General features: G+C 40.9%; 1 protein-coding gene across 4 annotated transcripts; it reads right to left on the reverse strand.

Moving 5' to 3' along the window:
* On the reverse strand, positions 1-26,847 carry ZNF318 (zinc finger protein 318). Of its 4 annotated transcripts, none has more exons than XR_006015535.1 (11): positions 26,399-26,847; positions 21,280-21,425; positions 15,795-16,428; positions 13,207-14,631; positions 10,270-10,369; positions 9,218-9,504; positions 5,854-6,057; positions 5,283-5,382; positions 4,147-4,265; positions 362-3,778; positions 1-245 (listed from the first exon to the last, which is right to left on the reverse strand). XR_006015535.1 is itself a non-coding variant. In XM_042025023.1 (11 exons), the coding sequence occupies exons 4-11, from the start codon at positions 16,419-16,421 to the stop codon at positions 1,031-1,033; spliced, it is 5,610 nt and encodes a 1,869-aa protein (XP_041880957.1). In that variant the 5' UTR covers positions 16,422-16,428; positions 21,280-21,425; positions 23,248-23,343; positions 24,407-24,520; the 3' UTR covers positions 1-1,030. The 4 variants fall into 4 exon arrangements, 3 of the variants coding, with proteins under 3 accessions (XP_041880957.1, XP_041880956.1, XP_041880958.1); XM_042025023.1 differs by lacking the exon at positions 26,399-26,847 and adding exons at positions 23,248-23,343; positions 24,407-24,520 and having other exon boundaries at positions 1-3,778; XM_042025022.1 differs by having other exon boundaries at positions 1-3,778.

Consider the following 26,847-nt stretch of genomic DNA (forward strand, 5'->3'; position numbering starts at 1 on the left):
CCTTGTTGACCTCCATAAGTTTATTTTTTAATACAATTTACAAATAAAAATGTTATATTTATCTAAGTAAACACATTTAATACTTTAGTCTTTAACAAGCTATACAAATGAGAACCATCACACTAGAGCTTTTGATAGCTCAAGGACCATTCAGGGTAGGCATGCATGTGTCTGTATCACATGAAGCGAGTCCAATTCCTGACACCAGGGTTCTGATCTTCTACTTCTTCAGAGCTGGTCAGCTGCTAAATGATTTAACACAAATAGTTACTGGATCACAATAAAATGAAAGAAAGCCCATTTCAAATCACGTAAGTGACCTCAATATGTCTGGTCCAGGTGTCAGGCCACAGAGCCTTACCGATTAGTTTTCTTCTCCAAAAGCCAGTCGGGACAGATTTTCTCCCCTTGCTTAGTGATGTGGCATCCATACATGTGCTTACACAATACAATGAAACACCTTAAGTACAGATGTAGTACAACAGTAATTACAAATCACAGAGACTGGTAAACAAAAAAATCAACTCTAAACACATTCTTGCATTTCAAACAACAAAAGTAAACGAACTCATGCATTACAGTTCAAAGAAATTTTCAGTTTTAGTTCTTCTGCAAGTCTCCTTTTCCTCAAGTTCTAAATTGCTGTTCTTGAGCTTGTCTCAGCAGCTGGGCTACTCACGGTACTACTGACACAAACTGGGTGAGCTGGAAATCACCCGGGAACGGTCAAAGAATAAAAGCCCCCAAAATAAAGAAGACGCACACATTATAAACGAGATTCCATTTTAATAGCAGAGTGTAGAAAAGAAATTGGCAAAAAAATTCACATGAAAAAACATTTTACACAACTAATTATGTACAGAATAAAGTATGTGACTGCCTTCTGATGATTTAGGTTTCACTTTAGTCAAGTCCTACCACAGAATGCAAAATACACCCAAAACTCTCAGCTGGAACAAAAAGAAAAACAAAGAACATATACATAATCCCAGCTCTGGCTCCTCAAACATTGGGACTGGCTGGGTTTACTTCAACCCACTGGGCTTCCTGCTACGCTTTCAGCAATTCCTGAATTCACTGTAACTTCCACACTACTGTCAGCAGCTTCTGTTTGCTCAGTCTTCTTGCTCTGGATGGTGCCCACTCCCTTGCCTCCTGAGCCACCCACCTTTCCGTGTGTTTCTTTGAGCCCAGGAATTAAAGTTTCTGCGCACCCAGAAGCCTGACTTTCTGTGCTGCCTCCGTCACAACTCAGTGGTGGCATTTCAACAGTGCCACCTTTGCTCTCCTCCACTTGCAGAAGTACCTCAGATGTGGGAGGAATGCCCTGCATTTCTAGAACTGGCATGACCACTTCTGTGGTGTCATTATTTGAGGTCTGTGATCCAGGCTGCAGCATAGGTTTTTGAGAAATCCGTGTGCAAATTTTATCTTCACAACTACCAGAAGTCAATGTAGCAAAATCAGTAATCTCTGTTTCATTCACAGTTCTTTCAATGCCCAGTTTCTTAAGTTTACTGGACTCCAGCCTAATGGACGCAACAGTTTCTAGTTTTGTGACTTCTTCTGTATTTTCATTTAAAAGTCCTGCTGAAAGGATGCTGAAACATTCATGTTTTATCTTATTGTCTCCCAAACTGAAATCAGTGCTTTTCAACTCAAGCTCTGCTTTCTGGGAGGGAGTCTTCATGTGTTTCGCATCTTCTGATGGTCTCTTGAAAAGAAAATTATCCAATTTTGCATCAGATCCAGTATGTCCTAATGATTTTTTTTCATTTTCAGCTACTAATTCTAGACTGGATCTGAGTTCAACAGTGTTCGAGCAGGTATTGACTAACTGTTCCACTCCCTGCCTCTGGGTCTGGGTATCTAACACTGTATGGCCTGAAGGTTTAGGTTGAACTTCTCCTTGAGCTTCTAATAGGGTACTTCTAGTTTCTGCCTGTTCCTCTGTCAATTCTGAAGTATTAGCCCCATTGGAACCAGATTTTATTTCTGCATTTGGAGTATTTGATAGATCCCAACCACTTTCAGAACGAGTTGTGACTATCTGTCCTTTTCCATTATTAGTTCTGGAAGTGCCCCAGAGCAACTCTGGATTACCAGTTTCTGAGTGAGTTCTACAGTTATCATTTAACCTTTCCTCTACCAAATGGGAATTTCCCAAACTTTGAATTTCATTCTGTGTTTCAGGTAACAAAGTCTTTGGGTGTAGGCTATGCTTAGGCTTTACTGCTTTTATTTCCCAATCTTTTGTCTTTGTGTCTTTCTCCAAGGTACCAGAAACATTTGTGTTTGTAACTGGGGTTTTATTTCCATCTTCCTGTCCAACCTTCTCTTGGACCTTAGTTTTCTGTAGATCACAGAATTCCAGACTGCCTGCCTGCTCTCTACCTTCTGTATTAACAAATCCAATTTCTGCAGGCATCTGGATACCAGAAACACGTTTTTTTTCTGGTAATTCTGTGACTGACATTTCTGACAGGTGAGGCTGAAGTGATTTGTTCAATTCAGCCTGATTTTCAACAGGAACCAAACTCCCTGTTACTTGATTATTACACTGTGAGGAATCCACATTCTGAGAATCCTCTTTCAACAAGGATGAGCTACAATTTGTTCTGTGGTTTGCAGATAAATCTGCAGGTTTTGTTAGGTTAGAGTTTTCTCCATTTGGAAGTGCAGAACTTGCAAGCTTGCTGTCACCTGAACTCTTTCCACCACTACTGTAGAAAATATCATAGAGATCTTTAGCATTGGCTGTGGCCAAGCAAGAATTTCGTTTCTCTATCTTTTTTGCTTGTTCACTGAAAGCAGTTGAAGGTGGTGGTGGTCTCACAGGCATTGCCAACATTGTCTGTTCACTTTCAGACACACCTGGAGCTACTTCGTCTGCAGGGATGAGAGCTGCCGGCTGGACTGCTGGTGGAGGATGGGGTGGAGGTAGTCTATCTGAAGTCTGAGAAGGCTCATTTTTCTCTACTGCTTTCAAATCCTCCTCTGACCCTTTTAAAATTACTTCTTCTCCTCCAAAAGCTTTTGATATGATATCTGGAGGCAGTAGAAGATCTGCATTTGTTTCTTTTACCACTGGCAGTGGTTTGGTGGTAGCTCCAGAGGATTTTATGGATAAAAAGGTGTTCAAAGGTGGTGGTTTACTAACTGTTGCAGTATTAGACTTCCTGAAAATCATGGTGGGGACTGGTAGATTGGGGAGAATTTTTGTTGGTGTCGGTGTGGAAACAACTGGTATCCATGGGCTAGTATGTGGAATAACAGTTTTCCCAGACAGCTTGATTTCAATGGGCTTGATATGGGATTTCACAGACTGACACTTGTTCTCCTCTTTGTTTCCTTCTGTGTTCTCTTCCTTTGTAATAGCGCCTGGGGTTTTATCCTCTCTCTCAGTCTTTTTCCAGCTGAATTTCCCAAAGGACGTCTGGCTTGGTGATTCCTTTTTAGACTCCTCTTTCTTTTCTTCTTTCTTCTCCTCTGTCTTCTCTTCCTTCTTCAGCTTTACCATGATACCCATTTTTCGCCCAGAAGAATCTATTTTGCCTTGAGTTTCATTACTCCCTTCTCCAGACTCTGCGATGCTCTTTACTTCCTCCTTCTTTATTATTTTTGGGGTTTTCTCATCCTTCTCTTCTTTCTGTTTCTCAACCAGTTTCCGTTTCAGCTCATTTTGCCGCCTGCGCTCTGTTTCCAGAACTACAGCCAATCCAGCCTGACGGTCTAGATTTCTCCTCTCTTCATAAAGCGGATTTTCATCAATGTATTTCTGTGGAAATAAACAGCAACGTTTTAGCCACTGTTTCCATGAAAAAAAAAATGCAGCTCTCTGATAATTTTGACTTTTTCAGTAAGTGCCATCTCAACACTAAGAGAACAGAGAACTTTTTCCTACCAAGAAACTGAGGTACTACAAATACTTTATAGTAGACACTGTTTCAGCCTCATGCAGACAAAATATCAGTCTCTATGTACTGATGTAGTGGGAGGATCTGCTTATTTAGTTCAGTAGAATGTAGTGAAAATAACCAAATACATATACTCCAAGGAGTTAAATGTCATTCTTCAGGAAAGGAAGACAGAACAAGCGGAAGCTAACACAGGGAATGTCTCTTTCCTAGGACACCAATTACCAACCTTATATTTCTCATTGTGGGGATGACTTTTCACATGCTGCTCTGCTGAGATTTGGTCTCCAAAAAATTCATGACAGAGCTGGCAATAATATCCAGTGATGGGAATCAGAAACTCAGAGCCTGAAAAGGCCAAAGAAAATTATCAGAGAAACAAAACTTAATAAATGCCAAGCTCTTAACAAAGTCGGTCAAAGAACAACAGCAAAATCTCCAGTAATGTTCTTTTTGAAACAGTTAATACTGCTCTCCTTTCAGTTACTGTATAGGAACCACCACTACCAGGAACAAACATGTAAAGTGAAGAAGTTTCATTAATATGGTTCAAGAAATTATTTAAGTGCTCTCCATAGTATTAAGGTAATTGAGTATTCAAGTAGGTTAACATTTCCTACAGCCTTGATCTGTTTTCCATCATTCTGGTATAGTCTGCTCAAATACTAAACACCTGGTTTATAAACAGAACACAGATATTTTCTTTGAAGTTCAGCAAGACTGCATCCTTGTGCCTACAGAACCAGCTACAGTTATCTAAGACACTGCAGATTCCTCTTTAGTGGGCACTACTAGAAATATGTAACAGATTGATGAGTTAATCACTGGCAGGCCTTTTCAACATTCAGATTTTAAACCATATATTAATTTTCAAATCACTTACAGCTCCTTCTAGATGTCTGTCTCAGATTCTCTGTATCTGCACTATAACAAGTACTCATTGGTCAATTTTCAGGGAGACCTCTGCTAAAAATGTACCGAATGGAAAAGTCTACTACAAGACTATGTGGAATACTGTGCAAGATCTGCCCAAACACTGCCAACTCTTGTGGTCATGCTCTGAATTCTAATATGTTGGCAAAAATTATTTCAGAACTGCACTGGAGAAAGTCAACTGGTATTCAAAATAAAAAACTGATCTCTAAAAAGAAGAGAAGAAACCACAACCTTTTCCTACACTCTTGCGTTATGACCTTTTCCACAAGAACAACCAAGAAACTAAATAATTTTCCTTTTACCTAATAATACAGTATCTATATGTGCTCCTATACCAAGGTAAAGTTTTGAAAATTCCTTTCTCTGAGCAAATGGAGGCTGCTGGAGGGCAAGGAGGGATGATAGCCAAGTTAATAAAAATTAACATACCTTTGGCAGGAACCGTTATCTTATCAATGCGTTTTATGGAGTCTTGTTTGGTCTCACTCTGAGTCTTCGAAGCCCAAGGTCTGTTGTAAGGATCCAGGGTCTATTTGCACAGTGACAGAGGTATATAGGCTCATATATTACACTAGCAAGGCAAGTACACTTGTCTTTTTTCCTTTTTAATATCCTTTTTGAACACTGAACATTAAAATCAACGTGCAAATATTTACAAGAACTAATTTTCCTCTCTTTTCCCTCCCATTTTGCAATTTACAATGACAAAATAGCCTGTGAAAAGTGTAACATGTAAATGATCGCGAAGAACAGGTAAACATGAAACACAAGTGGCAAACCCGAGCAAACTGAACAGAGGCCCCATTTACACTATTTGGAATACACCGGTAGCTGTACAACTGCTCAAGTCCAGTACTAGGGGAAAACAGTTCAATAAGCTACTTCTTGGGTTCATTATTACTTCAGGTTCTCTTGTAAAATGTAGTTCTGCGATGTATGTTTTAGTGTTAATATTCATAGCAGTATGAAATGCACTTAGTGAAGGAAGCCTGCAACATACCTGTCTGTGTTTCTTATTATGCATGTGTGTGAAAAAGTCAAACATGGTCCCGCAGATGGTATTGCAGTCTTTGCACCAGTGGTTCCCTGCATCATAATATTCATAAATATTGGCCAACTGGAAAGGATGTTTGGAGGACTGTGAAGAGGATTCTGCTGGCTTCGGGCTTCTACCTCTCGATTTCTCATTAGTAGTTTTTGATTCCTAAATTGAACAAAAGGAAACACTTCTCTAAGACAAGGCAGGACAGACATAATGCTCTAGAACTCAGAACCTGCCTCCAGCAGAAGCCATACACACCAAAAAAAAAAAAAATATATCACCTGCTTTTCAGCGCCCAGGTTAATTCCACTGTTTCAGAGAGCTGGTATTGCCGACTAAGATGCTGTGAGGCTGCAGTGAAGAGTTTCCAATAAGGCTCCCAGATGTAATGGCTGGATGGTTGTAGGTAATCAAGGAACCAAATGAACAAATTCCCTGTGGCATGCACCTTTCCCACTTCACTGGTTTCACATAAGAGATCCAATTTACCATACTAGCCAAACAGTGCCCAGAAGACCTAAAATGGTTCCCCTAGAGTCATTCAGAAATTACTTTTGTAAAAGTAGCTTGGATGAAAGCAGAATGCAAAAGGAAGTTGACTAAAAGTATTTAACTCCATCAGTTTTATCAGATTATTTGAGTGTTCCTGAATTCTCCAGAAAACCTGTTGCTTAATAATAAAAGAAAGATGGTGTTTTGATAATTACCTAAGCATATAAGGTGAAGGATCATGTACTTTAAACATGTGGTGTTTACACTTACATTAATCTGTACAGAAAGACGCCATATAGTAATATACAGACATTTCAAGACTCTATCCAAAATTAAGACTAAACTAACACTTGTAGCAAAACAAGTATTATCAGAAATATATCACGAATGAGCCCTGGCAACTTAGATTATGATAGTACTAGATGTATTTTGAGTTTTGAGTACATTTTCAATGGCTTAAAGTCCATCATGTTATCCTTTTGCATGGCAGTCTGGAAAGAACAGCATGTTAACTTAGCAGACTTGAGTTGGTCGCATGATTTCCAAGTTATTCACTACCAACAACTCAACATATTTATTTAAGCAGATTCAAAATTGTTAAATAACATCTGCCTTATTTTAAATTCCTTGACACCACCCCACACAACATGCATTGTAAATCAAAGAACAAAGAGACAGCCAGGCCACTATGCACCCCCCAGATATCCATATCCCAATATAATTTAGTTCTTGGTAGCAGAATAAGAAGTGACCCAATGAATATTTGCATGCACTCTGTCTGCAAGAACATAGCAGACATTCTCTTAAACAATGAGATCAACTTATGATCTGCAGGAGGTGCATGGAAGGATGTTCACAATGTCACACAAGCATCAATGGTTATGCTATTTATAGACATAACACCTATAAAAATACTATCTTTATCTGAACTTTAAAGAGACAATGCTTCTCAGATAGACAGGTGACAGCCCACTCTTAACTCCAGTTTGTGCATTACCCCAGCTCAGAAAGTCTTTATAATTTGCTACTATTTAGAGCCCAGACGGGGTGATCTATCTGTTTAGCACATTAACACTGGCTTCACCTCTGCACTGACTGTGTAACTACAACACACAGACACAGGTTCAGCAGCAAGGGTCCACAAGGCACGTTGCAAATAAGCAGAAAGGCAAAGGCTCTTGCCCTCAGGTTGGCAGAGTCAACCAATCTCAGTGTTGAAAGGCCTGCATCATCTTTCTTTAATGAAAAAAAAGTTAACAATCAGAATTACAAGGTGAATTTTAGAGGCTGAAGGCCATGTCCTATGTGCCTACATATGTATGAAAATATTAAATATTCCTGTCCAGAACTCACAACTTTCCACATTAAAATAAGGAACTATGAAAAAGAGATCAAGTCATTATGGGTTTGGACAATACAGACAATGCAAATTAAAATAATGAAAAGTATATTCACAGATGCCATATCTCAAGAAAAGAAAGCAATATAACTTAATGCAATGTAGGACTTAACAAACATTTCTGCCTTCTTTATGAAGTGGTGACTGAAGCAAACGATTTATTAAAGAGGACAGTAAACTTCAGAGATGTTTTGAGAAACAACAATAACAAAAGCAAGCCTTTAAATTAAAGATACCTAATGATTCTCAGACCACAATAAAGCATAAAGAAAATTTTACAGGATAAACACATTTGAGTGACCTTGTAGAAAATACAGAATCACAAAACAGGTACGGTTGGAAGGGACCACAGGGGGTCACCTGGTCCAATCTCCCCGCTCAAGCAGGGTCATCCCAGAGCACATGGTACAGGACTGTGTCCAGATGGTACTGGAGTATCTCCAGTGAGGAAGACTCCACAACCTCTCTGGGCAATCTGTTCCAGTGCTCAGTCACCCACACAGTAAAGAGATTCTTCCTCATGTTCAGGTGGAACTTCCTGTGCATCAGTTTCTGCCCATTGCCTCCTGTCCCATTGCTCGGCACCACCGAGAAGAACCTGGCTCCATCCTCTTCAGACCCTCCCTTGAGATACATTGATGAGGTCCCCTCCCAGTTGTCCTTATACCTCTTACCCTACTAACATTTTCCTCTCTGCAAAAATTATATATGCTAAGATCTATACAAAATTCACCTACAATTTCCCATTAGCTATTTCTGTTACATATTTGAATAAACATCTGAGAAGCAGGATAATTGATTTTCTGAATACATGCATAACCTTTCAGATGGTAGTATCCATACTACTTTCAAACTAAAAACTATATTCTGGAATGCAGTGAGCCTGTTCTGGTACACCCAGCACAGAGCAGTACAGACCATACAGATGCATGCTGACATTTCCTAAGAGAGAACTCATGTACATAAAAATCATGTTAAGCTGACAATCACATGTAAGTCTTGTGATTTGTTACTATCATTACCCAGTGAGAAGACCAACATGCTCCCAACTTTCAGAGAGCTTTGCTGCTACAAACACTCCGCCCTGAAAGGCCATGCCGGAAATTTTGTAGAGAAAAAAAAAGTCTGTCCTCCTGGTAAAGTATTGAGACCAAACAGCTACAAACACTCATGATACTGTTCAATCCAACCAACACCTCAGCAAAACCAAGATAAAAAACAGCGAGTGGTGCTGAACAGCACAAAACCTGAGGGACATTATATATACTGATACATTGACTCTCACCTGCATGCACCATCAAAGCCAGTGTATGAGATGTGGTAATAAACGATATAAAATGATCCTTTAGTAAATGTTTGGGACCAGCTGTCTCCCCAGTGCCCTCTTCTCTTAGTGGGAAAATCATTAGCACACAAACTGTAAGACTTTACCTTGTTGGAGGAAGACGTTTTCTCTACACCTTTTGCATTTTCTGACTTGCTGCTCTTTTCCGAGGAGTCTTTAGTTTCCACAGATGGTTTCCGAGGTTTTTCAAATATGTTAATCCCCAGGATTTGTGCTACTTTGTCAAGCTCAGACTGCTTCTTGTCAGCTGCATCAGATTCTTTATGCAGCTCTGCAATCTCCTTCATAATATTCTCTTGTAGTCTGTTCACCTCAATCAACAAGGGGTCTTTGTGTCCGTCCTTTTCACGACGTTTTTTCCTCAACATCTCTCCTGCAACAAGGAAGCAGAAGAGTCAGAAATGCAACAGGAAAATTTACTTTAGATCTGTACAATAATTCCAGCAACAAGTAAAATTCTAATATAAAATATTACGGCTAAATCTTGACTACAAAGTTGTAAAGATGGAACTCTCAGGTACAGCATCACTAAATCTGCATGATCTGCCCCTATAGGGACTGCCATAATACACAACCTAAGAGAGGCATCACAATCCTCCAGAGCATGAATTTAATAATCACTATGTCCCTGTGACCAAATGAGCAAAAGTTAAATTGCATATTCTAACCTGAAAGTATTATTTTCCGAAGGTGAGGGAAATAAGTATTTACTTGAACCAAACAAGTTTTAAGATACAAAAGTCAGCTCTGTTGAGAGAGGACTTTTCCAGCTCCAGATGATACTCATGAACAATTGAAAGGCACAATAACATCTTCAGTTACTATTTCTCACTTCTTCTAAAGAAGCACTAAAATGCATAAAGTACAATTCCTTTAGCTTATCAGGCTGCCAAAGAAGATGCAAGAGCAACTGTTTGCTTCAGTGTAACAGCCAAACTTTGATGTAATTGTTTTTAATATAGTAACTAGGTCACTGTTTTCTGAAGAGTTTTGCATTGCCAGGAGTATGAAAATACTGTTATGGACTATTATTATTTTGGTCCTCCCTTCTCCTATTAGGTACCAAGACTTGTGACACACCCCAATGGGGGAAAAAAAAGAAGCAGGGGCTGAGGTGTGGGGGAATAATATACTTTACCTTGCTGTTTACGAAGCCTGTCCAATTCAGTCTTGAGATAGTAAAGCTTCTTCTGCCGTGCTTCTCGATCATTCTTCAGTTTTTCTCTCTCTTCTATCACCTAAATAAATTGGAAGGTGTCTGGATTTTCTTCTCTTCCCAACACAAGTCTTGCAAGAATCACAGGAAGACTTCAGCCTTCCAGACACACTGCTCGCAATTCCCAAAATGTTCTTGAGTATTTTAATGCAATAAATACACCTCTCTCTGCATCTGAAGGTAACTGTATTGTGTGGTCACACTTCAACCCTGCTGGTAGGCAATTTTTTTTCTTTTGGGCAGTGTATTCCTCTAAACTGCTCTGTTTGTTGCACCACTTCCCAAGGCCCTTAGGCTCAGCTGACTGTCTTCTAGAGGGCTAATCAAGACCAATGCCAAATGGGTAATCAAAACTCATGCAGTATCTCTACAGCTAGCATGTAGCCTTCACAGCCCTTCACCTTGCCTCCTGCTTTGACTCTGGCCCATTTTAGCTATTAGTTAGATTTTGCTTCAATCTGACATGAAACATCAGGATGAAATTTGTTTCTTGTTCAATAAGGTAAACTGCGGCATGAGGAGCTCACAAATCCTTTTTCCAGATTTTCATTGATTCTCATAGAAGGAAACAAAGCAATATGCTAAAATGAAACCTGAAAAGTTCTTTCAGTTTCATTTCCAGCTTCATTTTTCAAGAGACAAATCCCAATTTTTTTGTTATCTTCACAAGGCTCTTAAAATTTACTAGACCCCTCCCTTAAGAAACAAGTGATCCTGACTTCCCTAGACAATCACTTCTACTATGGCACCGTAAATGTTGGCTGGATCCCTGAATCCTTCCTGAAGTAGTTCTACCAACACAGTTAAGCCACATCTTAAACACCATAAGGGTTTTTAAAATTATTATTTTGGTTTTGTGTGCTATTTTTTTATCACCAAAGCACCATTCTCTCCTGAGTTTTCTGCAGCATGGGGCATCAACTGGAGCATGCAAATTTTTATACTCCAAGCCATCCCAGCAAAAAAAACCCAGTGGACTAAGCCCAAGTCAAAGACATCTGTAGTGCACACAAAGCCTTGGAAGTTCTACCAAGATGCACATATGAGGTAGCAGGGTGTGTCAGGGCAGGAGAAAACCACAGACCTTTAGCCAAGAAAACTACTACAAAAGTACTAATTTCATTAAGAACAAAATTTCAGCTGTGTCAGCTGAAGAAATTATTATTTCTGCAAGCAGTGGAAGCTCACGTATTTGCTGATGTAGCACTTCATGCAAGTGAAGAAAAGGCTCTTATAATAAAATACCTTATTGCAGCCTCAATACTTAAAGGCGATGTGGAAGAAAAATGGGTATAGAGATTTTACCTGGGTCTGCAGTCACAGGAAAAGTGGCAACAGTTTCAAACTAAAAGAGGGTAGATTTAAGTTAGATATAAAGGAAGATTTTTTTTACAATGAGGATGGTGAGGCACTGGGACAGGTTGCCCATAGAGATTCTGACTCTCCAACCCTGAAGTGTTCAAGGCCAGGCTGGATGGGGCTTTGAGCAACCAGGTCTAGCGGAAGGTGTCCCTGTCCATGGCAGTGGGGTTGTAACTAGCTGATCTTTAATTGTCCCCTCCAACCCATATAATTCTACTTTAATAACAAAGACCAAGTGGACACCAGTCTGAAAACTCAAACAACTTCTGGGAATCTTCCAGTTCTTTGACAGTTGTGTAACTACAGTTTCCTATATTAAAATACATTCTTCCCCACTACACTCTAATTATTGTACAAACCAAGGTAATTAGAAGAGGAAAACATTAACACCCATAACCTGGTGTCAGAGTCTCCAAGTAGTTTCCCTTACAATCTTCTCATTTTGTGATCTTTGTAAGAGAATTAATATAAATGTAGAGAGAAGACTGCATGTGATGTGAATGCCAATATCCTTTAGTTTGTATTTAAGAATGTCTAATACAGGTATAACCATGGTATTATTGTACAATGTAGCATGTTCAGATGGAGTCTCCCATGTTTCAGTTTGTGCCTCTTGCCTCTTGTTCTGCCACTGGACATCAGTGAAAAAAGCCATTTTATTTTCTTAACACTGTCCCTTCAGATATTTACATATCTCCACATATCTTCAGGTATTTCAATATCTAAAGCTCAGCAGAATAAAGCCAAGCTGCAGTCACCATGTGTTTTCTCTGTAAGATTTTGGATGGTCCAAAGAACTTCAACTTTGTTTTTGATTTCATCTGTTCTGCCATAGGCAATGGCATACAACTTTGAGGGTGAGGCCTTAGGATTTTAGCTTTTATATTTTTCATATCCTGTAATGCCTTAGTGTGTAACTCTAAGACTCCATATAGCCTGTTAGCTACTGTTCTCCCATTCTGGTCAGACAAAACAAATCCTCTCAAGGCCTGAACTTCAAGGACACCTTATTGTCTCAGGCCCCGAAATACACTGACAAAGTGGCTTAAGGGGAGGGGGGAGAACAAACTTGGGGTAATGACTTCATTACCCGAAATTGTAATTGGAGAATTAATCCAGATAGGCAAATGGACCAAACTTATAAAAGTATGAAAACCCGTGACCCAGTCGTCCATTTTGGGTGTAGCCTCTTTGAAGGCTTTTGACTGCCCAACGTGTACCTTGAAGGCACTTCAGTAAATCGCTGCTTTTATCCTCTTAATTTTGTCTAGCCTCTGTTTTTAGGCAGCCCCATCAAGGCATCAGGGGATTTGAAATGCATTTTTCAAAAGTGTCACAGATTAATACAGACAAATCCTTAGAAATCTTTAACAAAAGTAAACTAGGTCAAACCATTTTTAAACTGGAGTAATTCAGGAAAAAAAAGGTGCACCCGAAGAGAAAAACCTTCCACCTCACCAACCACATAATCCAACACATTCTGAATACCTAACATACCTTCTGCTTTTGAGCTGCCCGATTTTTTTCATCCGACATCCTTTCTGTGGCATTTTTGAGAGCGTGTGAAGACAGACGAAGGGGTGCTTTGGAATGAGAAGGAGTGGTAGGGACTTGAACGAGCACAGAACCATCTCTTTTTACATCAGGGACATCCTTTCCCAGAGAGACTGTCTCAATCACTCGGAGATTGGGACGTGTGGGGTTCGCCGACATGGCCATAGTAAGAAGACCATGAGCTTCTGGAAGCGTAGGATTAGGCTGCTGGGCAGGAGGGTACATGGGCCATCCAGGGGCTGCATATGCCATATAGTGCCCATACGCATCGTATCCTGGAGGAGCCATTGTGGGAGGTGGATAGTTTTGGGGCATTTGAGCAGCAGTGTAGTGGGAATAGTTGGGAATTTGGTATTGGGAAACAGAAGTAGGTGTAGGTGGCAAACTAGGAGGAGTTGGTGGAATTGAAGGAATGAGAGAGACAGAAGGAAGAGGTTGGTCTGGTGCATGTGGAGGTATCTCCTGTCCCACTGGACTGCTCTTAGTATATTCTGGTTTCTGAAGAGAGGACGCATCTTTAGGCTGCTGGAAAGAGCCCGGAGGTGACGCTGAGCGCGGCTGGCCTGACTCGGGAGAACGAGTGTCACTCCGGCTGCGGCGCAGGTCCCAAGCATCCAGTCTGCGAGTGTCTGAAGAGCGGCGATCTGGAGAACGAGAGGCCAGCTTTTTGCCATGAAGGCGCTCCTGGGTACGAACAGCCAGTTTTCCAATTTCAGCAACACCAATGTCAAGCCCAATGGTTTTGAGTAAGTCATGGATTTTTGCATACTCTGCATTTGGCTCTTCTAAAGGATCCATCTTGACAGCTGGAGCAGGAGAAGGAGGTGGGCTCATTTTTTGGATTATTATCTCATTGCTACAACTCACTGGGGGCTTCTCGATGGGGAGAGATTCAATTTTGGTCTCTTCATCCTCATCACCATAAAGAAATTTCTCTTCATCCTCAATGTCAGGAAAGCTACGCCTTCTCTTCTCCTGAGCACTGACAGAATCAGCCATCATGCCCAGAATTCGGGAGAAACCACTGCCATCCTGACTGGCCCTCTCGTGAGGCAGCAGGAAGTCAGTATGGCGATCAGTGGGCTCTGCCTTGGGTTCCACCTTTTCTTTGTGACTTAAGAAGCTTCCAAACTTCTCTTCAAACGCCAAAGTGTCTTTGGAAGGTCCAGAGAGCTGGTTCCACTCATATAAACCTTCACGCAACTCCTTGTTTGCAGACTCCGCAAGAGACTCTTTATTAAACCGTTTGAGAAAGTTTTCCACTTCAGAGGCAAAAGGAGCCATGTTGTTGCTCTGGGGCAAAGATGACTGACTAGAAAGAAGAGGAAGATCCTTGCTGGGGGCTGGACTGCTTGAAAAGCCCTCGGGCTGAAAGAGAGAAGATACTATTTACAACGAGGCCTTCTAAGGCACCATGCACCTCACAGAACAAAGGAACATGTTCATTTCTCCTTGAGTTCATAGCTGAATAAAAGTGTTAGAAGAGCCAATATACAGTTGAAAGAGAACACAGACAATAACAAACCAAGTTGCCTGTTGATTCTGGAATGTCATGTCCAACAATGAATGCTTATCTCAGAGAACACACAAAGTCACGATTATATTTCACAAATTTTTTGCAAGCGTAAGAACTGAAATTTTAAAATTGAAATCCTGTTGCATAATTTTGGATATGCTTTGAGTTTAGTCATAGTCAAATAGGATTTCAATATGTTAATTCAGGTAAAAACTACTGCATTGGGGTTATTCCCAGTCACTTTGTCAGATATTCATAATTAATGCCGTATTAAATAGCATTTCCAGTAACAGGAAATAGGAACGGGATCCTCAGTATCGGAGCACTCCTGAGATAAACATGTCACTGTCAAACCAACACTGATCAGTGCAACAGGCAAATCAAAGTGATGTCTTATAACACAAAAAGTCAATTTATCACAGTTGTCACAGCCACTTATCTGTCCATTGCTCTAATTTTGAGACTCAATTGGTATAGGTTTGGTACAAATTAAGTAGGGCTGATCCCAGCCTACAGTCCAAAGGGAAAAAAATAAGGAAATTTAAAAGTCATTTTCAAACAGAGGTACTGAGAATGCATTAGGCAGCTCTCTAAGCCTATAAAGAAACAAGAAAGAGACACTGCAACAGGGGAAGAAATTCAATCAATATCCTGACTGCCTGTGGTACTACAAGAGTCAGCTTTTCTATAAAAGCTGGCCCAGATCTCTGCATCCTGGATTGAATTTCCACAAAGACATTTTATTCTGTCTCAGATTATATATATATATATATATATTTGTGTATATATGTGTGTATATATATATATGTATATGATTCCTGATTAAATGCCATAACCATTTAAAGTTTCTAATGCAATTCTAACTCATACAGGCCTGCAAAAAGATACCTATTCTCTTAAAGACAGGGAAGCAAAGATTTGGCTTTTCTATTTTGGAAATCAAACAAACATTCTGTATCATGAAGTAACTGTTTTGGAAAGTACAAGCACATAGACAGAAGCACAGAGACCAAACCTGAACAGCAGACTCTACTTCCATCTCTATTCGTTTCTTCAAAATAGATTTTTTGGGCATGGGTGGGATTTCTTCAGGCTTATATGTATACCGAGGCTCAGAAGTCTGTAGTGTGTTAGTCAAGCCAGGGATCACATAGCCACTGCCTGAAACATCATGATTCAAGTTTCTACTGCGCTCTTCTTCTTCTCTTTTCCTCCTTGCACGGTCAAGCTCTCGGAATTCTTCATTCGGGTATGATGGGCTCAGGCTCCTACTACGGCTGCGGCTTCGTCTGCGATAGTTTCGTGTTCCTGATGAGAAACCCTGATGCTCTCCACTCACACCATGCATCTTCTCATCCTTTTCATACCGTGGACGCTTTATTTCTCGTCCCCTCTCCTCTGCCCTCAGTGGGTAGGGGGATCTCCTCAGTTTGTCACCAACGCTGTCAGATCCACGAGGCAGCTCCTCCCGACGGCCATAGTGTGGACTGTAATCGGAACGGTGGAGGAAAACGTCTCTGTTGCGGTAGTCTTCATCATGCCTCGGAACGAAGGGACTTGAAGGCTGATCTTCATGCGCGGGGTATCTCTCAAGGCCTCGAGGACATGTGAGACCTCTAGTGAATATTGGACCATCAGCCATATCATCCCTGTGTAAGAGAAACACAGAATAAATACAAGTACTTGAATCAGAGTAAGTAAGTCTTACTCCTACTTAGGGGTAAGAAATTTCCAAATCAGTTTCAAAACTCCCTCACTAAATAGAACCAACATTTTATGTACTTAAAAGGCAGGGTAGAGAGGGAGACTTATTTTTAATGGTACTGTACATCCCTCCTAGGAAGTTACCCTCAAACACAGTGACGTGAACAATTCAACTTATACTGAAGAATAAGAGCCTTGAAAAATTGATAGGATGGATTCATTGCTGTGAATGTGAGAGACTACATGTTTTAAAAAAAACCTTACTATCATATTTCAGACCACAATCCCCTTCCTTGCCTCTCCCAGCAAGATGCCAAGGTCAGATTTCGTATGAATTATTCAAAATGTTATTCAGTTTCACACTGGCAAATGCAACCAGATCCTCTTTTTATCTTCAGCTGTGGACAAGGACCACAAATTCTAACAACACTTTCTTTTGCAACGGACATGTAGACAGCACTGTCGCTAATCACATTAACGCCATACCCAAAAAGAAGTAAAGTTTCTGATACCTATAAACCAGGGAGATCAAGTGCAATGGTATTGTTCTTCTGCGCCAGCCCCTGCATTATTACACGCAGTGGATGTGCAACTCTCACAGTGTCAGAATAACCAGCTTCTTCTCTTGAGTATCTTCTTTTGGACCAATTCCTACACACACCTCCAATTAGGAGTACTGTTTTAACTAAGGCCTTTTTCTCCATGCCTAAAAACCGTTCTGGGACTTTTCTTTAGATAAGGCAGAAACAAATCAAACCACTTTAAAAGTTACCAGCTGCTGGTTTTACTCATTGATATTTCAAAATCTATCAAGATCGTCCAAGAAAGAAAATGTGCTCCTTAAGTGAAATCAATGAGAGAGAAAACTCTTTCCTGAGTGAATCAATTTGAGATAAACTACATTTAATGGCCTGAATCCTCAAAAATTACCTCCTCCTCCTCAAAAAGGTCCCTCCATAGATTTGAGAAGGGACAAATCAAGTCACGACAGAAGACATCTTCAAAAAATCTGCAAACAAATTACAGCCCCAGTTTTTCACATCAGACTAAAGAGTAACAGAGATGCACAGACAAGGTCTTTTTCTTGAGTATTTTCATAGTTCACATATGCATATTTAAGAACAAAACCAACACAAAACTTCACTTTACCTTGCATCATTGCTAAGCATTTAGTACTTTATCAGTCCAACACATCTCACAAAGCAAATCTGGCATGCACCTGTATCCATTGTATTACACAGTATCTTTCCAGTTTTCAGCAAACTACACATATCCACCTCCTCCAAAGGCACAAAAATATCTAAAAATAGCTAAGTTAAATTTCATAAATAAATGTTGTTGTCACAACCTACATAAAGGTATGTCTGCTCCCAGTGACACATCTTCTGAGAGCCTGCTAAACCTGTACAAGCTGCATGAACAAACCTTATGGAGTAACAGATGTGTTTCACCATATACCTTTGGCTGACTTTCGTGCAAATAAAATTATTTAGATGCATGTCTAGCAGCTGTCACCTACAATTCAAACACTCTGACTGCAGTGACAAAGCAGAGGAATTTTTAATCATACTTCAGAAAGAAAGGAGCAGCAAACCTACTGTATTTACAACCAGAAAGACATTCCAAATACACTCTGAACAGCTAAGATGCAAATTTAAAACCTGAAGATTAAATATTGGTGTGAGAAAAATGATTACTTGCCTTACAGGATTCTTTGAAACATGTTTTCTGTGCATACAGTCCAACAGAGATATGTCCCTCTTAATTGGTTTGGATGCTTTCAGCCAGTAATGTCCACTACTGGCTACTGCATCCCTGAGAGAGAACACAAGGTGGTACCACTGTGACCATCCCAATTCCTTCACCAACAGATAATCCATTAATCACAGGAATTTGCAGTTTCAAAGACAGAAAACAGACCACAGGCTACACACATGATGCCTCAGAGACCTACAACTAGTATAAGGTAATTTACTTTTTGGCATATTTATTCACATACAGAGAAAGAGAAATAAATAGTGGTATTCTGCTGAGAGCAACCAACAGAACTCCACTTTAATACACCGTCTTTGAAGAGGGAGTCAGATGAGCTGTTCATATTCAAGCCAACTGTTACTCTTGATATTATGCCAAAAATGCTATTTCATAACACAGCTTAACGCAGACCAAGTCTCTGCAGTGATATGGTCTATCTTTTGTATTAACCTCAGATGAAAGAATTGGTGGGATGCTCTCTATAGTTCATGCCAGATAGTAGTAGAATGTCTTAAAAATACTGAGAGCTGGAGAGATGGAAGACAGGGAGAGGGAAAAGATTTATTTTTCACTTTGACAGATTGAGATTCTGGAAGACAAAAACATACTTATTGGTCAAAGTAGGAGACTGAAGCTGCTTAGGTGACCTTGAAGACACAGTCCAGCAGCATTCAGAATGCCTACATGTGCAGGAGACCAGCTGCCCCAGAAACTTGGGGCAAGCTCTTACAGATGTTTTGGGATGGACCTGCATGTGAACACGAACCCTGAGAAACCCTCCTTGGGCATCCTGAAAACCCACTGCTGCAGGAGACTCTAAAAGCCTCCCTGACTTCCATCCTCCGGTATTTTATTTCCTTTACAGGCTAATGAACCTCTCTACCATCCCAAGGCCCTACAAATTACAGAGAATAATGTGTCAAAGCGATTGCTTGAAATACAGAAGTAGTTAGCAAAAAGAGCAGAGAATAACTAAATTCAGAATTATTTGCTCCAATTACTTCAGGATTTGAAGAGACATCTTCAGGAAACACTTTTTTCTTTTGCCTTTTTTTTTTTTTTAATTAGAATGAGAACATACCACATGCCAAATAAAAATGTGATATGACCAGTAACAGAGATAGAAATAAGAGAGAGAGAACAGAGACAGAAATAAAGTCAGTGTCCTGGTACCAGGGCAGCCTCTCAGAGAGGAGGAAAAAATACATGATGAAAAGTACTTGATAAATAATGTCCTTAACCAAATACCAAGTGTCTTTTGAAAACAACCAAAATGGCTGGCAGTGAAGAAATTTAGAATTCAGAAGTGGTACCTGGATGATTTAGGAAAAGCTGACAGGTGACTTGGTCGTCACATACTTTAAGCTTCTGGACAATGGGCATCACTCAGAAAAGTGCAGCCAGCACAGATTAGACAAAAAAAAAAAGAGTAAATGTAACAACATGAAGTTCTTGCATACTTACACTACAAGTACAGAGGAAGTCACTTAAAGATTAAAGTCTACATGGTCTCACTTTATCTTCTTCTCATTCTAACTCATCTGTCACTTTTAAACCTCCTCTGGAGTCTATTCTTACCATTCTTTTTCGCATCTATGGGTTCTGTAACAGAGAAGTCAACTTTTGTGATTTCTCACTCTTATGTCAGATAAACTCCACTATACCTGATGTTACTTCTAACCATGCATCAGCACCACAGAACAGGTAAAATCTAAAATCTCACCTGATAAAATGAAGCAATGGGACAGACACCATCAATCACTCCCTGCCCTCAAATGTTCCTAACTTGCCAAAGAAGTGCCAGTTCTCATACATACCACTTCCTTCTCCTTCCAACCACTCTACTCTCCCTGAGCATATGCACTCATTTCACTCAGAAGATTGCAGACTGCATAGGGGATTTACAAATCAAACACTAATGCCAGGAGAACTGAGGTAAAGGCATAAAAGTGACAGTACCGAAAACCAAACTCTCATTGTACACCTGCTGAAACTTAACTTTACATCTGAGAAAGACAGGAAATTCATTTATTCTGCTCACTTCCCTTTCTCTCTCTTTTTTTCTTCTTCTTTTTTTTTTTTTTAACAGTTGATGATATTTGCATCAAAAATGGAAGTGGTAGTGCTTTTTTTGTGCTGGATGCTTATCCCTGACCTGAAAGTGCAACTGTGTGCTTCGGGGCACAAGCTATGCCATCTTTAACTTTGAAATTCAAGACAAAGAGAATTATTTGCACAGTTTTCTGATTTTCTTTCTTTTGCCAGATTATACTGGTTCTCCTACTGAAGGCAAAGATTTCCAAATTGTATCTACTAATATTTACACTTCACTGTCCACAGCAGTATTTTTAACACGAAAGAATTCTCTCCATTAACTGTTTCTCTCTAGTTTCAATCAAGGCATCCTAAGAATTCTAACACTTCTTTTATAATGTATGAGACTGTCTGACTATATTCTCTTCTGCAAAGGTTTTTAAAGTCAAAATAATAATCTTCTTCAAGCTGCTCTAGAGTTTTCTTCTAGACTAGTCTCAAAAACCAGGAAAGTAGACAATTTCTCTCAATAAATGAGAAAGTTGAAGCTTTACACTATCCTTACACTAAACAACCTTCCTTTCAGTAAGGACTAGGTAGGTTCATAGGAAACAGAAGGTGGCTGAAATAGTGAAATGTCAAATGAAGTGTCTCCATGTGACATCCCACCCTTAAGGGGAAGGAAGCACCAGAGGGTTTGACATCACACTCCCTCCTGCAATATATGCTGTGCATGCTTAATTTATATGGGGCTTAGAAGCAGCTGACAAAAATTAGAGAAGAAATACCTGTTCAGAGTTATACAGGCAGAAACTTTTGCTCAAGAATTCCCTGCACCACAGCCTGCGAGAGGCTGGGGGGAATATCGCCGGGAAGCATCACTACATGCCTACCCTCACTCCCTAGGCATTCAGTGGGCTAGTGAGATGTTTGGTCTCATGCAGCAGAGCCATTCCCATTCCCACACTGTTTCACCCACGTGAATCCCCACGTGCAGAGGACCGTACCTGTCACTCAGGTTATCAGCTGGTGAGCTCAGTCTATCAGGCAGCCTCCTTCGCTCTGGCGTGCCAATGCAATACCGGTCATTACCAACAGTGATCCGCAAGCTGTGTTCCAGTGAAGACTCGGAGCGCAGACTCGGTGAACGCCTCTGTAAATTGAAGAAAGAGTGCAAGCCCATCAATCGGGATTTTAATCTCAGCTACAGAAAGGAAAGTGATTCTGCTCTGCTTAATAAGTGCGACTTGTGGGGGATGGACCAATTCAAAAATCAAACCAGAAGAACAACTGCTCCAAATACTTCAATTCTACTTAGTTACTAAAGAAAGGGGAAGGTATTGACTGCATTTAACTTCTCATCCCAGGTGCTAATAACATGCTCTATATTTAAATTATCTAAAAATTTTCAACTCAAAAATACATTTCATAAAGCACCATTTTGGAAGATGTAAAACCAAAGAGAAAGTCACAAAATCTCAAATTTGCTGCTGTCCTCCTTTCTTTGCAGAGAAGAAGCAGCTAAATAAACATTGCATAAAAAACAGTGCCAGAAATTTCTTAATAAAGTGTCTGGATTTCTGGCCCTTTACAACTTCAGTAGCAACATGAACCAAAGTATAAACCAGCATAAACAAAGATTTTTCTAGCAGTGATGTTTTTAGCAGTTTTCCTCACCTCATGCTGCTTTCAGCAGATAAGCACAACATAATACTAAAAACATCAATGACACTAGAAAGACCTTCTATAGTAGAATTCCCATTACCATTATTTATTACTTGTAGAGATAAACCAGAGTAAACTAAATACATTTGCCTCTGAAAAATCTACAGCAGAGAAGACTTGAGCTCATTGCCTCTGCACAGACCTTCCTTTGTACACATACACAGTGCACAAAACATCAGTGGTAAGTTACACTTAACTAGTTACACCTCACATTATTCTGAAATACAGCACTGGAATACAGGAATGATCAGAGTTACGAGGAGTTCCATAAAAAACAGATGAGACGTCTAAAGACAGACATACTTGATTTGCTTTTTTAAATCAACACAATTTAGATTCTGCTTAACAGGAAGCAGTGAACCAGCTTCAGTTCTGCCAAACCAGCCATGCACTGCACACCACTTTTACTGCTGAAAATTGCAGTAGCAAGCAGCAGGTGCACTGAATTGTCTGCACCCACTCTGGGAACATGCAGCAGATTCAGCTCAGTCCTCCAAGAGACCAAAAGAACAGTACATAATCTCCAACAGAAAGCAAAAGAATTCCCTCACAGGTTTACCTAACGAAGTTCACTTGCAGTACAAATCTGTACTAAAATCCATTGTACATATAGCTTTATTCTATGATAACATATTAGTGACTTCTGTTTTGCTCCATTAAGCTGAATCCCAGCATTTAACAGAACACACTTTAATTACTTTCTAAGACCAACTGTCTTGTCCAGCACAATATGATCCTGCAACAGCCTGGCTGAGATACAACATATTCAAGGTACATGTGTCTCATACAAACACATTCTGAAGGCTCACTAGTGCCCAAGGTAACACTGGATTTTGAGGGCTGCCTCAAGAAATTACTATCTTCAAGGCCATCTTCTTGCCATCAAGACTGTGGGCATATAGATGACAATCACCTCCACTGAAGTCAGAGAAGTGATGATTACATCTCAGAACAAACTCCGGGCAAAGGAAAGAAATAGTTTACATTAAGAACGTTTGGATTGCCTATGACTGACCTATACAGATTGCCCAGAGACAGCAGTTAGGGCAGTAAATATTTGAACTTCATGATTTTTGAACTTTTTTCTTCTTAAACTGGAGAAATTCCAGTTTTAAAAGGTTTTTGTATTTGGAGCACTGAACACCACCACTAGTCATACCTACGTGTGCACTGCACTGCATTTTTCTCCCTTCCTGTTCTGTCACCTAAACCACAGTTACCACTGCCATATTACTGAACAGGTTGCATACCTGCTTGTCATTTCTCCATTCTCTGTTGACCCCACATGCTCCAGTCCTCTAATCAGCCAATTTTCTTACAAGAAAGCAAAGAAGCTAAAACAAAACCTTTAAAAAGAACAAGCACGCAGGTCAGCAGGGATAAATAAAAGCAGCACGTGTCAGCCTTGCAAGAACAAATGAAAGTCTGCCAAAATTTCTCACTGTAAAGCCCTGATCCTCTCCTCCATTACATTTCTCAGTACTCACCCCAAACTTTTGCTGTCCCTACACATTCTTCCAATCACCACAGAGTTTTCCTCAGCTATTAAGAAACTAACACCATACCTACTTACAACATCCAGTACGTGGCTCCACCACCAGCATCCCAGTTATGCACAACAAAATGAGCAACAATGCTGTTACCTGGAACTGCATGTACTCCATCTCACAAACAATATTAAAAAAAAAAAACACAAAAAAATCACAAAAAACCCCAATCAAACAAAAAAAACCCTCCTAGAATCAAGAAAATGCAGTAAGAAATCTCTAAGGCTGCTCCTTTCATAGTCCAATTCATATGAAGGATAGGGACAATAACCTGGAGCTTGTACTCAAATATTTTCTCCATTTCAACCCCATGCCTTTATCTCATCAGTGTCTTCATTCTACATACTGTATCTCCCACCCTTATGCATATATTCCCCTGTTCCAAGGCCTCTTTCCTTGTTGCAACTTAAATTCCTCTTCCTCAGGCTTCTAAGTTCATGTTCTTTCAGAGACAGCTCCAAAATCCCACTTACTAACATATTTGTGTAACTCTCCACATCTGCACATTTTGTACTCTGAGACTTCTGAAGAGAGAGGATCTTAAGTCATAAAGCCCTAAAAAATTTATTAAAACTTTACCCTAACCAGTCATGACAACCCAACATATCCGCTGTCTGCTTTGTTTCCATCACATTTAGTCTGACTCTTTGGAAAACACCAGCATAATCCCAGCTTTTATCTTTCTCTAATTAATGCCACTTTTGTAAACAGTACTTTTAAAAAGTTAAAATAAACCTATATCTGTATTTTATGCTTTGTAACATCGCTTTTGAAGAAGAAGTAGTGTCAGTTGTCAAACACCTGTTGGGGAACAAAAGCTTCCATGGAAAAAATGTGGATGTTACACTCTAAGATTACTTACACTGGGCTTTAGCAAACGCAAGAGTCAGCACAATATAGGTTGAAGAGCTCTATTTAATTGTCTCAAGATCTCTCTTATTGTGACAATTGCTTCCTACAGAAGGGCTTTCCTTAAATGCAGTAATCCTGTAAATAAACAAAAAATCCATTTGGCTCATCAGTTCAGCATTAGCTAGCCTGCTAACACCTAATTTCTAGGAGTAATAGTTTTTCAATCCTTCTCTGATGTTAGAACAGGCAAGAAAAACATCATTAATCTCCAACAATTTGCTGAGATGACTGATTTAACTTGAGCCAGGAGGGTGCAAAATAACACTAGAAGAACGGTGTTCATCAACAACAATGTTCGTGTAAAGTGGATGTTTTTGGTGGCCTTCCCCCCCCATCAAAGGGAGAATGGGAGGCTTCAAGTCAAAACTTCTAGACCAAATTTCCCCAAGTCTGAAACACCAACACAGTTAGCACTGAAAGTTTTGTTACAGTCAGCACAGGTTCACAGCCTATTATGGATGCAGTGAAATGGGAGACAGTGATGGTGAAGTCAGTTTAAGAAAGTTCTGTCCTGGACCCCAGGTTGCCACCCATCAGTTGTGAACATGCAACTGTCCATCAAGCCACAACACACACTGACACGAACCAGATAGAAAAACACTCCCTTTTAAAAAACTACTTATTTTCAACATGGATGTTACTAGTAATGCAATTTGCAAGGGCACCATACAGGAAACTTAATAGGATGGAGATAAGGGTGAAATACCACATAAAAACAAATGGCCAGAGGCAAGTTTCTTAGCCTGTCTTGGCTTAACTGTCAAAGACAACATTACCTTCCTGCGTCTCCAGGACAGCTCACCTTTCAAAAAGAAGTAACACCAATACCTAAATTTTAATGCCACTACAATCACCTGTGACCTCTTCTATGGCTGCAGCTCCAAAGAAATCCGGTAAGAACCTGTATCACCATGAAAAAGAGACCCCCATTTTCTCTTAGGGGGTCCCATCAGGCAATGAATCATAACATACTTTTGTTGAACTTCCAGCTACAGCCCGCCCTGCAACTCACAAATCCAAGCCTGAGCACACGGGAGAGGGCAGAATATACTGCAAAGCAAGAGCAAAAGGCAAGTATACCATTCTTTCCAGCTGTATGTGTGCTGGATTGAGTGACCATGCAACCACTGCCTAGAATACCCCAGTACGAAAATCTCTTTTTTTCACGGTAATACAAACGCACAATGAACTTATTACATACCACAGCTTAGAGTCACCAGACAAAACAATCACTGCACCAAGGAGCAACAAGAGAAAACCTAAGTGAGCGGATGCCACTCACGCAAAAAAAAGTTCACACTTCGATTTAGTACGAAGGTATCTGCATCCAAGGTGCCATCCACTTCAGATGCCAAAACAGAGCTTTACATGCCCAAATCAGATTTTGCCAAGACAGAGTGAGAAGACTGGAACACCCTGTGCACAGCCCCAACTACAAAGCAGAGCGTATCAAATACCTCTCAAAGATATAAATCAGCAACAGTCCTCTTTGTATGCTCGCCGTGACAGCAGGAAGAATTCAAAGTACTCACTCAACATGCTATCAAAAAAGTTATATTCTCCTAAGTTAAATTATATTTATGCACTAACATAACCCAATGTGTTAAATGGAGGAAAATGACTAGTTACATCCTCTGCCTTAGCAAAAGACAGCATCATCTTTGAACCTTCTCTAAAATGGCTCTAGACGGTAAGAAAAATAAAAATGCAATGGAAACTAGTGGGAAAACACTACTTAAAATGGAAATCAATGATTTTTTTTTTCCCCATTTGGCTCTCTAAGGAATAGGGGGGACATTGCAGCTCTCCCTCCGCACAGGGAGAGCCCGGGGCCGGTGTAATTTTGCAAGGACCTCGCCGCGCCAAGTCTGGGGCTCTGACAGCCCCCCGGGAGAGGGAGCAGGACCCGCACCGAGACCCCCCGGCGCACGGCAGTATTTACCCGGCTGCTGCCGCCGTCTCCGTGCTCGCTGCCCCGGCGGCCCCGGGGCCCGCCAAGCCCCGCTCCTCCCGGCGGCGATGGCAACCTCCGGCTGCGGTGCGGCGACGGGGACCGGCGGCAGGGCCCGCGGTGGCCCGACGGGGAGCGGTGGCGGCGAAGCGGCGGCGGACGGGGCGAAGCGGAGCGCGGCGGCGAGGCGGCAGCGCAAGCGGCGGCGGGCATCGGCGGGGGAGGCCGGCCGTGGCCTGGCCCCGGCCCCGATGTGCTGAAGCGGGAGGCGCGAGACGCCGACGAGCCGCCCTCCTTCAGCCGGTGGGAGGAGGACGAGGACGAGGGGCCGGAGCGGCCGCTGATGGAGCGGTACATGATGGCGCCGGCGGCCCGGGGGTCCCGCGGCGCCTCCGGACCGGCCCCCCCCCACCTCCACCGGCGTGCGCGCTCCCGGCCGC

Source organism: Corvus kubaryi, unplaced genomic scaffold (genome assembly GCF_017639235.1).
Source record: "Corvus kubaryi isolate FWS band 111438036 unplaced genomic scaffold, C.kubaryi_AGA036_p1.0 37266, whole genome shotgun sequence".
NCBI classification, from domain to species: Eukaryota; Metazoa; Chordata; class Aves; order Passeriformes; family Corvidae; genus Corvus; species Corvus kubaryi.